This window comes from Hipposideros armiger, unplaced genomic scaffold (genome assembly GCF_001890085.2).
Source record: "Hipposideros armiger isolate ML-2016 unplaced genomic scaffold, ASM189008v1 scaffold_3, whole genome shotgun sequence".
Classification (NCBI taxonomy): domain Eukaryota; kingdom Metazoa; phylum Chordata; class Mammalia; order Chiroptera; family Hipposideridae; genus Hipposideros; species Hipposideros armiger.
In genome coordinates, this window is record NW_017731353.1 from 6,425,276 (window position 1) to 6,439,784 (window position 14,509).

At 52.4% G+C, this 14,509-nt stretch overlaps 2 protein-coding genes across 2 annotated transcripts; both read right to left on the reverse strand.

Annotated features, from left to right (window-relative positions):
* Positions 1–4,324: 4,324 nt before the first annotated feature.
* On the reverse strand, positions 4,325–8,568 carry SURF6 (surfeit 6). Its single transcript, XM_019641401.1, has 5 exons — positions 8,337–8,568; positions 7,116–7,319; positions 6,495–6,583; positions 5,254–5,457; positions 4,325–5,089 (listed from the first exon to the last, which is right to left on the reverse strand). Exons 1-5 carry the CDS (start codon positions 8,428–8,430, stop codon positions 4,610–4,612), a joined length of 1,071 nt encoding a protein of 356 aa, XP_019496946.1. The 5' UTR covers positions 8,431–8,568; the 3' UTR covers positions 4,325–4,609.
* A 2,928-nt stretch (positions 8,569–11,496) lies between these two features.
* On the reverse strand, positions 11,497–14,033 carry LOC109382366 (surfeit locus protein 6-like; the record flags this gene model as incomplete). The annotated part of the gene is made up of 2 exons (XM_019641794.1): positions 11,497–13,599; positions 13,764–14,033. Coding segments are annotated over 2 exons (750 nt in total), but the record flags the coding sequence as incomplete, so codon positions are not given.
* Positions 14,034–14,509: the final 476 nt, after the last annotated feature.

Here is a 14,509-nt window from a genome sequence, read left to right on the forward strand (position 1 = left end):
AGAGCTGTCAAATGACATAGGAATAACATAGATGCGAATGAGTCTAGTACTTCCAAAAATGAAGTAGTGCCATCTGTTGCAAACATGTGTCATGACTTTTCTGACAACCCAATAGTTGCGGAGGACGTCACTTCACTGGCCCATGTTGGCATTGTGATCATTGCGCTCTTTCCGGCCGAGGTAGATCAGTTGCCGGCCATTGGATGGCAGTGCACACCGGCTGCCGGCCACTCACGCTGGCTGCTGGCCACTCATGGTAGCTCACGGAAGCCTACTGCAGCCCCACTGCAGCCTACGCCATCACCGGTGACTCACGGGAGCCCAGCTCCAGGTTGAGCTGTTGTTCACCATCTTAGCTGTAGAGGGCGCAGCATCACTGGCCCATGTGGGATCCAAACCAGTGGCCCTGCTAAGAGCTGGCGCTTCCAAGCCAACTCTTAACCAACAAGCCACTCAGCCAGCCCAACATCATTTTTGTCTCTTGATTTTGACTGACGTTAATTTTTTTGGTTGTGGAGAATTGGTTGTGACTTCCATTGTGCACTTTGACACTTTGTTTCAGGGTTGTATTGGTACACCCATGTTTCATCACCAGTGATAACATGGCCCAAATATCATCTTGCCTCTCCAAAAGGTCTTGGCAAACTTAAGACTCTCCTTTGCTTTTGTTCATCAGTGAGCTCCTTCGGGACCATTTTTGTACACACCTTTCTCATGCCAAGATTTTCAGTTAAGATTATCCTAACTGTTTTTCTATTAAAAACTTGGTCTTCGATAGTCTTACTTGGTCTGCTATGCTTTTCAGTCAGCTGACAATTTTGACACACAATTTTGACGAATTTTTGCAATGTTTTCATCAGTTCTGCTCATTACTGGCTGCTCTGACCTATCTTCATCAGTGACGTGTTCTCTCCATTTGTATGCTGCCATTTTCTTCATGCCATTATCCCCATAAACTTGGACTAACATGTCCCTGATTTCACTTCCACTCTTGCCAAGTTTAACAAAAAATTTAATGGTTGTTCATTGCTCTAATTCAAGCTCAGATATTCTCGCTACGGCACACAAAAACACACAATAATGACCACTCAACAAGACACCGCCACATGTTGACATGAACACAGCTGTGAGACACTGATATACCAAGGTTATGAAACCTTGATGAGCTGTTTGTACAGTGCTGCCAATGTAAATGCATGGTGGAAAGTTGGCTTACTTGTCAGATCTCATACTTGACTGAGAGTTTGGCACAGTGTAAAAATTTCTGGGTCACACTTTCTTCAGATATTTGGTGGAGGCATTGCCTATAGCTTCTAAGGTTGGGCGTTACTGTGAGAAAGTATGGTGCCAGTGTGACTTTTTTCCTTTATACATAATTTGACATTTTTGCATGGTTGCCTAAGGATTTTTTTTCTATCTTATTTTGAAGGCCAGTAAAACTTACTAGGTTAGATCTCAGTGTGGAACATTCAGGATGAATTGTTTTTCATGGCACTTGTGGATGTTCAGTCCGGAGAGTCGTGTGTTTAATTCCTACAAAGGTTTCTTGGATTCTATTTTATTTTCTATTCCTATATTTGTTTTCTTCTCAGGGGATCTCTANATGGCAACCCACTGCAGCAGGGGACTGCAGCCTACGCTGTCGCTGGCGACCCAAGGCAGCCCAGCTCCAGGTCGAGCTGTTGTTCAGCATCTTAGTTGTAGAGGGCAGCGTCACTGGCCCTCATATGTGTATCACATCTTTTGAAAGTGTGTTTCTTACTTGTATTACCGAGTTCAGCCTTGCTTTGTGATCCAGTTTGAAACGTTTTCTTTAACAAGGAAATGGAACAAATTTTCAGTTATCGCTAAGATGATCTTTATTCTTTGTTCGATGGAGTGACTTGTGTTTCTTGTTATAACTTTGAAAGATCTTTGACTGTGTGGTTTGTTCCCTTTGTTTTGTGTGTTTTCTTCAAGAATTTGAAAGATTTGGATTTTTATCCTGTGGAAAATTTTTATAACTGTAATTTCATGTAGTACCTTTCACCCTCTACTTACTTAAGCAATGTATAGTAACTGTTTTGAGTAATGTGATTAATTTCCTCCTTTATGCTTCCCCCTTCCTTTTTAATCCTTGCCTAATTTAATCAACATTATTATGCTTCTAAACATTTACTGTGAATACTTACATCTCCAGCACTTGAATTTTCATCTTTAAATGATATCATTTATTCCTATCTATAAAGATGAAGAAATCCCTTACTTTAATACCTCATTTTTTCTCTTCCCTTTCTCAATTGTTGTGAGAATTATATAAGTTCTATTTACATAATTATGAGTTACATAATTTGTATTTACACTCTGGAACTCTGGCCTTCACCCTTGTTTCTGACCTGGTTTTATACTTAAATAGGGTCCTGGTACCACTAATCTGTCGTCCTTTGTCCACTTAAAGTGTGGCTGCTGAGGCTTGTTCTCTAGAAGCAGCTTCAAGATTCGTGGGAACAATATTCCTGAGTTTCTGTATGTTCAGAATGGCTTGTTGCCTTTTTTTTTTTTTAAAGATTTTTATTGGGATATTGGGGGGATGGGAACAGTGCTGGGGAATGGGGGAAGGGGAACAGACAAGTTGCTGTCGTTTTGTTCTTCAGTCTAGTTGTGGAGGATGTGGCTTTACTGTCCCAAGTTGGCACCATCATTGCGCTCTTCCTGGGCGAGGCACATCAGTCACTGGCTTCTGGATGGCCGCTCACNTTTTACTGGAATAAATGTTTATTGTCCTTGTGATAAATCCTTTAAACATAAAAACCAAATAATGTACTTTACCCCATAGATGAGTGATAAATGGGTAACATTTAACCTGTGACTTTAATACTTTTAGAACTATAAAGGTAATATGCTCATTATTAAACACATGTCAACCCAAGAAGATAAGAGATTTGCAAGTCCCACCCCCCAAAAACAGCCTTCAACTTTGTTCCTGATTATCTGCATCCATGCTTTACATATTGTCTCTCTCTCTCTTCCTTTATGTACTTTTGAATAGGTGGTTAACATATGCTTCAAAATTCCAAAGGGTGTACAGTGAAAATACGTTAGTATTCTTTGAGCTTATTTTATTTTATTTTTAATTGAGGATGGGGGGAGGGAACAGTATTGGGGAATTAGGGAAGGGGACCAGCGAAGTTGTTGTTCTTCAGTCCTTGTTGTGGAGGGCGCCAGTCACCATCTGGCTTTCCGTCGGCAGCTCGTGGCCTCTAAGCTCAAGATGCTGTGTTCAACCTTAGTTGCAGGTGGGCGTAGCCACCATCCCATGCGGGAGTTGAACCAGCAGCCTTGTTGTTAAGAGCACACGCTCTATCCCCTGAACCATCCGGGCAGCAGCTCAGCTCAAGGTGCCAAGTTCAGTCTTAGTTGCGGATGGGCGTAACCCACCATCTTGTTGTTGGGAGCACGTGCTCTCACCAGCTGAGCCATCCTGCCACCTGTTGGCCGCTCAGTGGCAGCTAGCTCGGGTGCAGCGTCACTGGCCCATGTGGGAATCGAACTGGCAGCCTTGTTGCTCAGAGCTTGCGTCTTTAAGCTTATTTTAGATCATCCAATGCCATCCTCTAAAGTTAAGGGTTTATCTCTCTCTGCCATGCTCCATGTTTTGGGTCAATAGTTAGTATTTATATTATTATGACAAGTCAAATATTTTCACAGAGTATGTTTCTTTCTAATACAATTGTAGATAACTTTTCATGGAGTTTGTAACATTTTTTTCCCATGTTTTTGTTTTCTGTGCATTTATCACTAATTCACCCCAAGGCTCACTGCCGGAAGTTTAGCTTTCCTCTCAATCCGGTGAACCAGTCAGTACCATTTTCTTTTCTTGGAGACATGCCGCTGGCGCCTCCTGTTCTCTCATCCCAGCCTGGGACCCTTGCCTCACCGTCATCCTTGGGACCCACTGCCCCTTCCTGGGAGGGATCTTATTCCCCAGACCTCAGACAGAGTGGACTTCTGCCGTCACATTGTGGCTGCCTAACATCTAAAGGTCATTCCTGTGTTTAGAGAATTCCTCACCTAATTCGGCAGACTGCCTTCAACTGTAAAAGCTGCAGGTGTCGGAGACTCACTCCCACAGGTCCCCTGACAGAGCGAGTGTGGCCCCACCCTCAGGCTCTCCAGCCTCACATCTGTCCCGGATTTTGCATTAGCTGGTACCTCCAGAACAAAGGTGTTAATGGTTGAGAATGGGCACCTTTGTCTTTGCTTCTGGTTCCAATGGGAATACTTCTGGTGTTTCCCCATTAAGCATGATGGTTGCTCTGAAATCGAAATGGATAGGTTCTCTTNCTGCAAACTTCTGGGGAGCTTTCTAGCCTCTGAAGAGAATGCTAGAGCCCAGCTCTCATTCACCCCTTCCCTGGGTCTGAAAGATCGGGGCCCCCATTGTCAAGAATGTTCTCTTTTGTACGCATGACCTGAGCCCTCTCAATAAGCCTGAGTGTGACAGCGTGCACTTTACATGGAGAAGCCGGAGTCTGCACAGACTGGGGACTTCCCACGTCACATGACGCGAGGCGCTCCTCAAGCCTCGATGGAGGCGCGGCCCCAGGTGCAAGGGCGCCCAGCCGCGGTGTCACGCCAGGCCGGCCCGCTCCAGGTCCTGGGGCAGGATGCGGCCCTTCTTGCGGGCCTTCTCCAGGCGCCGCTCGACCTTGGCCACTTTCTTCTTGCGCAGGTTCTGGCGCCGCTGGTCCTGCCGCCGCTGCATCTTGTCCACCACGTGGGCCGTGCGCTTCTCCCACTGGCGCTGCCGCTGCGCCCGGCGCTTCTCCTTGCGTTTCAGGGCCTCCCGCAGCAGGCGCTCGTCGTCGCGGATCTTCACGCCCTCGGCCTTGTACAGCACGTTGGTCCACTGCGTCTTGGTCTCCAGCTCACGGGCCTTGCCCGCGTCCTGCGCGCGCAGCTCCTCCAGCTGGCTCTGCCGCGCCTGCAGCCGCTCCAGCAGCTGCCGGTAGTTCTTCCCCGTCAGCGGCGTCAGGTTCCCCTTCAGCTTCCGCCGCTTCTCCTTCCTGCGCTGGGCCTTGCTGGCCGGCTCCTCTGCGCTCACTTCCACCTCAGAGGGAGACAGGCAGCGCACGTCACCTCTAGCTCTGCGCTCGCCAGCCCCGCGGACAGGCACCATTACGGCCCCCACTTCTCAGATGGGTGGCCGCGCCAGGGGCCCAAGTGGGGGCAGAGCCAGGAGCCCAGTGCCCGCAGCTGACCCGGGACCCTCACCTTATTGAAGAGCAGCGCTGGCTGAGCCTGCGCCTCTCCGACGGGCGCCTCAGGGGGGGGCGTGGCAGCCCCCGCGGCCTCAGCTGCCTTTGCCGCCTTCGCTTGTGCTCTCAGCTCCTTACGCTTCCTTTTCTTTCGGTCCCGCTCCTGCTTCCGCCGCCGCCTCTTCTCCAAAGTGGCAGGAGACAGCTCCTTGGCGCTGCCCTGGAGACGAAGCGTGTTGACGCTGTAAGGTTCTCCCAACTTCGGTCCCGCCCAGTACGTGGCACCAGGTCAGGAAGGCACGTGACAAAATCCTTGTGTAGGACAAGGGGCCCACTGAGTTCAGCGTTCCACTCTGATGACCTATCACCCAGAATGCAAGTGACCCCAAAAGGGACAAGGGGACCCCCAAGTCTGACCATGTGCCCGGACACTCTACAAACACAGTTTTACTAAATCTTCTCAGTGATCAAATACAGGAGATGTTGACCTCCACCACTTGACAGACTTGAGGGCCAGGTGGCTTAGCCAAGGCCACCACACAGAACTTGGCGTTGGGTCACGATGAATCAGCGCCTGTGTTGACCACAGCACTATTCTGCAGTGACATGGCCAAGCACTTCTTCACCAACAGCCTTTCCCACCCGGGGCCAACAGGAGGGCTCGGACCTGCGCTACAGGAAGCCAAGGCCCAAACGTGGGTCACCTCTTAGGAACCAGCCCCCAGGCTTGTCCAAGCGTGGAAAGATGCTGAGGTACTGTCCGCACACAGCAAGAGGCCTGAAGGAGGGGAAAGAGGGGTGGTGGCCTAGTTAGAGGGGGGCCAGCGCCATTTGGACAAAAAGCTGAGGCTGGTTCAGGTCTCAGTGTTGTGGCTGTCACCTTGGGCAGGTCACCTCATCCCAGGTCCTTGCTTACCTCATAGGGCTGTCGTGACATATAGATGGACAGAAGTGCCATCCAGTGTGGTTTTCGGCAAAAAGTGGTTTCCCAGAGGGAGGAGGCTGAGCCTCTCTCCTAGGCCAGCAAAAGCGGGTGACCCTGGGGACTGAGGCTCCCCGAGATGAGAACTACACCTGATTTACTACAGAACAGAGCTGCTGAGGCCCTGGCAGGACCCGTTGCAAGGGTGGGAACAGTGGCCGGCAGGGCTGGGAGCCAACCCTGCAGAGAGCACCAAGGCCTCCTCTCCAGGCAGAGAGGGGAAACCACTGTGGCAAACACGCAGCTCCCGGCACCCCAGGGGCTCCCCCACCTACCTGGCCCCGGGCCTCCTGTATCTTCTCGTGCAGTCGCTGCCGCAGGACGTCCAGGGCAAAGAAGGAGTCAGGCTCTGTAGTCAGCCCATCTGCAAGCAAGGAATCAGAGGACTGAAAGATTTCCTCTCTGGCCTTTGTGTTGGCTCCCTGGAGCCCAGCATCAAAGCCTGAGTCTCCATGCACCGCCCTCCTCCTGGTGGCCACTGGTGAGGCTGCAGAGCAGTTCCACAGCCTGGTGTTGTGATAAAACACGTCCTACAGGCCAAGCCAAACCCATCTCCTATTTCTTCAACTTCTGCAGCTTGTGGTCCCCCTGAACAAGTCAGCTCTCACGACGTCTCTTCAGAAACTTGAGGGCAGTGACGTTTCCCAAGCCAAGCTGCTCCAGATCCTCATGGCCTTGCCCCTTGCCACATCCTGGAACCATCTGGCCTGGAACCACCATGCCCTTCCTGGGATCCCATCCACCCACAAAGCCCCTGTGAGCTGTCCTCTGAAATCTCACTCTTTGGGAAGGCTCCCATTATCCCAATGTGCCTGACAGTTCTTTTCTTATGATTAGAGAGGACCACGTTTGCACGGATCCCAGCTAGCCCGGCCCAGCATCCCGGAGTGGCTCACCGGTAGGGGCCCCTGTGGAGATGGAGGCCTTCTCCTCCTTGGCTGTGCCTGGCTTCCTGGCCCTGGAAGCTGCCAGAGACTTCTCCCCCAGGGCCTGGGCCTTGGGCTCTGCAGCCTTCTCCTCCCGCTCCCGGGATTTCTTCTGTGCTCTCTTCCTCTTCTTTTTGGGGGGTCCAGCAGCTTCTGACCCTTGAGTTTTGCCAGCTGAAATACAAGATGAGAAAGGGCTGTCACCCTAATTGATCCATTCAACAGGCAGGAGGTCCTGCAAATGCTTCAATCCCAGAAGGATGCCGAAAGTGAATTACGAGCTCAGAACCTTATCCACAGGGCTCAGAACCACAAACTTCCTAGAGAAAGCAGACTGGTCACACACATCAGAACCCTGATACACAGCCACACACTTGACCCAGCAGTCCGCTGTGAAAATTCATCCTGGATATGCACAAAGATTTGGCCTCAAGGATATTCATCACAGCATTGAGTGAAAAACTAGGAAAACCTGAATATCCATCTACCGGAACAAATTATGACACTGCTATACAACTAACTATGTAACCATAAAAAATAATGACACGGGCTTTCATTTTAGGGGCTAGGGAATATGTTTACATTTTAAATGGGGGAAAAAATGAGTATATAGCATAGGAACCAAGTTGTTTCAATAAGTGAGTGTTATTCATAGAAAAAGGACTAGAAATACACAGACCTAACTTGTAACTGATTAATTTGAAACTTCACTTTTTCTAATTTTCTATAATGAATGTATTTTTCTTGTATAAAAAGAAAAAGTCGTTTTTCCTCTGCTAGGTCCACGCCAAAACCTGCTGCTCGCCCTCCCCCTGGCTCAGGCAGTACTTACAAGTCCGCAGGCCAGTTTGTTTCACCTGCTGTGTATCTACTTCCTGAGGGCAGCCTTGTCACCCCTGCCATGTAAACCCACACTACTGGCACCGTCGTCTTCTTTTCTCTACCTTCCCCATTCCACGGGGTCACCTCGTCCAAACCCCAGCCTGATGCCCCCAACAAGCAGGGAACACCGGTGACTTTAAACCTCACTTCCATTTCTTCTAGTATTTTCCGTGCCTGTTTCAAGCATCCACGTGTCTGGTCCACCCGGACGTTCCTCCGAGCGCAGTGCGGGGTAACACCCGCAGCGGCAGGGAGCGGAGGCGCCCCCTCCCGAAGCCCTCCCAGTCACGGCCCAGGGCAGTGCTTTACCCGGTTTGCGCTTCTGCGGCTCCGCGCTGGGCTGGGAGCAGATTTTCCTGGCCAGGCTCTGCAGGTAGTCATCTTTGGCGAGCAGAGAAGCCATGGCTGGAGGCTCGCGGGGCGCGGGGGGGTGGGGTGGGGGCCTGGACGCAGCGTCCGAAGCTCGCACTGGCCTCCCCCGACACAAGAACACACAGCCCCGGGCCCGCGCGACCCCAACCGAGCCGCGCTGCGCTTGCCGGAAACACCACGTGCGCAGGCGCCGCCGGCCGAGCGCCGAGCCCCGAGCCGACAGCCTGCGGCGCTCGATTAGCCGGGCCTGGAACCGCCGGAACCGGCGGGCGGGGCGGGGCGCAAAGCACTGTGCACCGCGGGCGGCCGCGGGCGTAGGTGCGCGGGTGGGTTCGGCCTTTAGGCCCCCCGACCTCTGACCCGAGGTGGGAGCGGCGCCAGTCACCCCGAGTCCCGGCCTCTGCGCCTTCACCCCAGCATAGCGCCCCCCACACAGTAGGCGCTCAATAACTAGGGGCGACAGGAACAGACCGGCAATAATTCGGTGCTTTGGGGGCTCAGACCCCAGGTGGATGCTGGCGGGACCACGTTCGTTCTGAAAGGACTGCGCGCCTAGCAGGTGCGGAGCACAAGCGGTGAAGAAAACACAACAGTGCCCTCATCGAGTTGATACTTCAGGGGCGACGGGTAAAGTCATTGTATGAGGTGGCGGATAATGGGGTGTGCTGAGGAGAAAGGTGAGGGCGGGAGGGGGCGTTCAGGGGAGACCCGGGCGGTGACTGCTGCTCTGGACAATAGAATCACAGGTGTAAACGAGGCTCCCTTGTGAGGACCCCCCAGGGGAGGGAGGCGCGTGTTCACCAGCCTGAGCCTGGGGGCCACCCCCCGCCCCCCCGTGGTCCTTAACTGATGGGAATTACAGGCTTTGACGCAGCTCAGAACCCTTTGAGGGTTGCCTTGGGGTGGGAAGAGGAACGGTCATAAGTTCCTACTTCAAAAGGCTGTTTGAAGTGCCTGTTAGTAAGATACATGTGAAGCATTAAGAACTTAACTTTCTCCCCCTGACCCCTGCCCGTGAGGTGGTTTTAGGGAGAGGACGGTTTCGGGTTCCCCCACTGTCGTTACAATCCACACGTGTAGGCTCTGTAAGCGTTAGGCCATGCGCATGCCCTTCCGGGGCTCATCCGTGTTATCCATCAAAGCAAGAGACACAGAAGGGACTCGGATGTTCCAAGTGACAGGGACAAGTGACAGGCCGATGGGTCCTCTGCCAATGGGACTCCAGCCCACACCACAAGTGTGGGGTTATCCGTGTCTCGTCTCCAGGGAGGTCCTTGAGTCTTTGCTGAGGTCTCCCCTGGACGGGGGTGGCAGGTGCCGCCTGCGTTGCCACAGGCCAGGGGAGGAGAACGTTGAGTTCCGCGTGCAGGTCCTGGTACGGGCTTTAAGTTTAAGTTCCCTTTTCTGTGCGAGATGTCTGGAGGGTTTGACTAGCTGATGCTCCGTCCTCCCCAAAACCCTGTTTTCACCTGGCTTAGGTACCCCGGCCAGCAGGTACCCCCTCCTCACCTGGCTTCTCCTCTCTGGGTCTCTAAACCGCTTCCCTTTTCTGTCTATTCTTCCCCCTCAGGGGTCTCATTTCGGGGCGCATGGCTTGACTGTGCTGACCCCCCTAAACTGCAGACCCACATTTAGGTATCTAACACACATCTCCACCTACTGTGTACTGAATGGGGATCCGACACCCCTACCTCTTCCAGTCCCATCTCCCCACCTGCCTGCCTTCTCGGTCTCAGTCAAGGCAGCTCGGTGCTTCCAGGCACACGGCTCAGACCTGGACGCCTCCCTGCCTCTCATGCCCCACATCCAACCCTTGAGCCAATCCTGTTGGCTCTCCAAAGTATATCGGGAATTCCCCTCGACCCACTGACCACCACCCTGATCCTGTTCTAGATGTTAAAAGACCATAGGAAACAACTAAATGCAATGCAAAATAAAAATAGGTATAAAAAGACATTTGCGGAGCAGTTGGGGAAATTAGAGTATGTTATGACTAGACAGCGTTATGGAACAGTCGTTCATTTGGAGCATGATGCTGGCATTGGGCCCTGCGAAATGTTGCTCTTCTTAGATGGGCAAGCTGTCAAGTATTTAGGGGTGTCATGAGATCTGCACCTGATGTTGAGATGGCTTTTATACGCGAGAGAGAGCAAGCAAAGGTGCAAACAATGCACTCGGGTCTGCACGGGTGTCCTTTGTGCATTGTTCATGTTTCCAGGGGCTTGATTGGGATAAAGGGCAATAAGGACGGAGGGCTTAGCAACATGGGGGCCAACTGGGGACCTTAATACTTGTAGTTTGGCCCGAGTTGTGGAGACAAAACCAGTCCCGACGCAGGCTGGCGAGAACCAGAAGCACACAGCCTGTTTCTCCACTGAGTTCTGGGGTGCGGGCTGCAGAGGACACGGGAGCAGGGGAGCTGCTCTGCTTTAAGAGGGAGAAATAGCTTAGTTTTCCAGTGGGAACAGTGACACTAGCCCTGGATGGTGAAGTTGATGATACAGGTGCTTGTTATCAGGTATTTAGAAACAAGATAATCCAAACCCCACAGCTAAATTGGACCCACCCCCTCCAGCCTTTTCCCCACACCCGTTTGCATTGGTTGTAATCTTTTTCTTCCTTAATGGTTAAGTACAAGTTATCTCCACAATTAAAATATTCCCCATCCTATCAATGGGGAAACTCACTCGGGTAAGAAACTCCCCAGCTCACCCCAGAAAGCAGGGCAGGGGCCAGGGCCGGGGCCCAGGCTGCCACCTGTCTGGTGCTGCTTGGCCATGGGGGGCCTCTGGCACCTGAGATGCGTCAGCTTGCTTCCCTCCCTGTCCCTGAGGCTGGACCGTGGCTGTCACCTCCCCATACTGGGACGACGGGCTCCCTCATGACAAAGCACACCAGTGACAGGGCAGAGGGTTGAAGTCATGGCTCTTCAACAGTGAGCCTCCCCACGTTCTCAGGGAACCCTAGCACAGTGGCACTGAGCCTAGTGTTCCATCTGGGGTGAGTCCTGATTTCTGCCACTTTGCTTCCCAGCTCCTTGACCGTGGATACAAGGATTCAGCCCCTTCCCAGCCCTTGGCCNAGGCAAGTTCCAATACAATGCCTCGCTCACCCTGGCCAACACCAACAGATGAGTTCCTGCAAATATAGCTTTTCTGGTGAGTGTTCACCCAGCGCCACACGCTCTGCTTCTCAGAACCAAACTTCCACGTAGGCTCTGGCTGCCGGGTCACTCATCACGTTCTCCTTGTTAGAACAGGATTTTGTATTTGCTCCTCAGTGAAGGAGATTTAGCAATCCTCCTAGAGGTCTCTAAGCAAGGACACCCCTTCATTTCATTTTGCTCCCTGCTCAATCTACTGTTTTTGTACTGTGTCCACCTATTGTATGGTTTGGACTATCAAATGCTTCCTAGTTACATCTAGGATAGAGTTTATTTTCCTAGTTGGCTTTTCATGCTTCCTGAAAGAATAGAGGAAATGCGTTTTATTCTGACATCTTGGAGTTGGATGTGCCCTAATATTCTTTTAATAAATCACCTTTCTGTTTAAATCCACAGAAGCTACATCTGTAGCTTGCAGCCAAGAGCCCTGATTGATATAGAAATTTGTACCAAGCGTGTTGGCAGGCAGCATTTTCTCAGGAGGCACCAGGGTTCTTTGAAACATCCTGGCAGTCTCTTCCAGGCACTGGGGAGGACCGCATGTGCCCGCTGGAAGTTGGGTGCAGCCACGTGACTTGTGTTGCCCAGTGAAATATTAGAAGTAACATGTGGCACTTCCCAACGAAAGCTTTCAGATCAGTCTGTTTAATAAATGTAACTCTTTTTAGAGCAGTTATAGGTTTCTTCACTGGAGTTTAATCAAAAGAATATTAACAGCTTTATTGAAATATAACCCACATAGCATAAAATCCATCTGAGTTTTGTCAATGTGCATTCACTTTGATTGCCTGTAGGCTTGGGTGTAATTCTGCCACCTTACTGTGTATCTTCCCTTCACCTCACTTAGTTCTTGTTTTTATTTTCTCACTTACTTTCTAGATTGATATCATCCCACCCTGTTCCATTTTTTTCCTCTTAGTTTAATATACACTGTTTCTATCTTTTAGTGGTTATCTTAGAATTCTTAATGTGTTTGTTTAACTTAAATTCTAATTCTTACCCTTCTTACAAATACTCTTAGAATAATTCATTTCTCATCATGCCTGAGGTTGGCTCCACTTTCTCCCAGTGACCGGGCCCATCAACTCCACCTTTGGCTCGATCTATAGGTGTTGGATTTTTATCCCTTCCAAGTGAGTTTCGGACTGACATGGGCAGTCACCAAGGCCATTCCCTTCCCGCTCCTGTAAATGAATATGGGAGAGGAAGCAGGTGCCAGTGAAGTGCTGTCCCAAGTCCCCACGCCTTCACACCACTCCTTTGTCCCTCATCTGCAAACTTCTGGGGAGCTTTCTAGCCTCTGAAGAGAATGCTAGAGCCCAGCTCTCATTCACCCCTTCCCTGGGTCTGAAAGATCGGGGCCCCCATTGTCAAGAATGTTCTCTTTTGTACGCATGACCTGAGCCCTCTCAATAAGCCTGAGTGTGACAGCGTGCACTTTACATGGAGAAGCCGGAGTCTGCACAGACTGGGGACTTCCCACGTCACATGACGCGAGGCGCTCCTCAAGCCTCGATGGAGGCGCGGCCCCAGGTGCAAGGGCGCCCAGCCGCGGTGTCACGCCAGGCCGGCCCGCTCCAGGTCCTGGGGCAGGATGCGGCCCTTCTTGCGGGCCTTCTCCAGGCGCCGCTCGACCTTGGCCACTTTCTTCTTGCGCAGGTTCTGGCGCCGCTGGTCCTGCCGCCGCTGCATCTTGTCCACCACGTGGGCCGTGCGCTTCTCCCACTGGCGCTGCCGCTGCGCCCGGCGCTTCTCCTTGCGTTTCAGGGCCTCCTGCAGCAGGCGCTCGTCGTCGCGGATCTTCACGCCCTCGGCCTTGTACAGCACGTTGGTCCACTGCGTCTTGGTCTCCAGCTCACGGGCCTTGCCCGCGTCCTGCGCGCGCAGCTCCTCCAGCTGGCTCTGCCGCGCCTGCAGCCGCTCCAGCAGCTGCCGGTAGTTCTTCCCCGTCAGCGGCGTCAGGTTCCCCTTCAGCTTCCGCCGCTTCTCCTTCCTGCGCTGGGCCTTGCTGGCCGGCTCCTCTGCGCTCACTTCCACCTCAGAGGGAGACAGGCAGCGCACGTCACCTCTAGCTCTGCGCTCGCCAGCCCCGCGGACAGGCACCATTACGGCCCCCACTTCTCAGATGGGTGGCCGCGCCAGGGGCCCAAGTGGGGGCAGAGCCAGGAGCCCAGTGCCCGCAGCTGACCCGGGACCCTCACCTTATTGAAGAGCAGCGCTGGCTGAGCCTGCGCCTCTCCGACGGGCGCCTCAGGGGGGGGCGTGGCAGCCCCCGCGGCCTCAGCTGCCTTTGCCGCCTTCGCTTGTGCTCTCAGCTCCTTACGCTTCCTTTTCTTTCGGTCCCGCTCCTGCTTCCGCCGCCGCCTCTTCTCCAAAGTGGCAGGAGACAGCTCCTTGGCGCTGCCCTGGAGACGAAGCGTGTTGACGCTGTAAGGTTCTCCCAACTTCGGTCCCGCCCAGTACGTGGCACCAGGTCAGGAAGGCACGTGACAAAATCCTTGTGTAGGACAAGGGGCCCACTGAGTTCAGCGTTCCACTCTGATGACCTATCACCCAGAATGCAAGTGACCCCAAAAGGGACAAGGGGACCCCCAAGTCTGACCATGTGCGCGGACACTCTACAAACACAGTTTTACTAAATCTTCTCAGTGATCAAATACAGGAGATGTTGACCTCCACCACTTGACAGACTTGAGGGCCAGGTGGCTTAGCCAAGGCCACCACACAGAACTTGGCGTTGGGTCACGATGAATCAGCGCCTGTGTTGACCACAGCACTATTCTGCAGTGACATGGCCAAGCGCTTCTTCACCAACAGCCTTTCCCACCCGGGGCCAACAGGAGGGCTCGGACCTGCGCTACAGGAAGCCAAGGCCCAAACGTGGGTCACCTCTTAGGAACCAGCCCCCAGGCTTGTCCAAGCGTGGAAAGATGCTGAGGTACTGTCC

Excerpts from the sequence above, each read along its gene's own strand:
- SURF6 (XM_019641401.1), bottom strand. The coding sequence starts at position 8,430 with ATGGCTTCTCTGCTCGCCAAAGATGACTACCTGCAGAGCCTGGCCAGG. Across the intron at positions 7,320-8,336 it reads GCCGCAGAAGCGCAAACCGG|CTGGCAAAACTCAAGGGTCA; the intron begins GTAAAGCACTGC and ends CTTGTATTTCAG. Across the intron at positions 5,090-5,253 it reads CAGCGCTGCTCTTCAATAAG|GTGGAAGTGAGCGCAGAGGA; the intron begins GTGAGGGTCCCG and ends TCTCCCTCTGAG.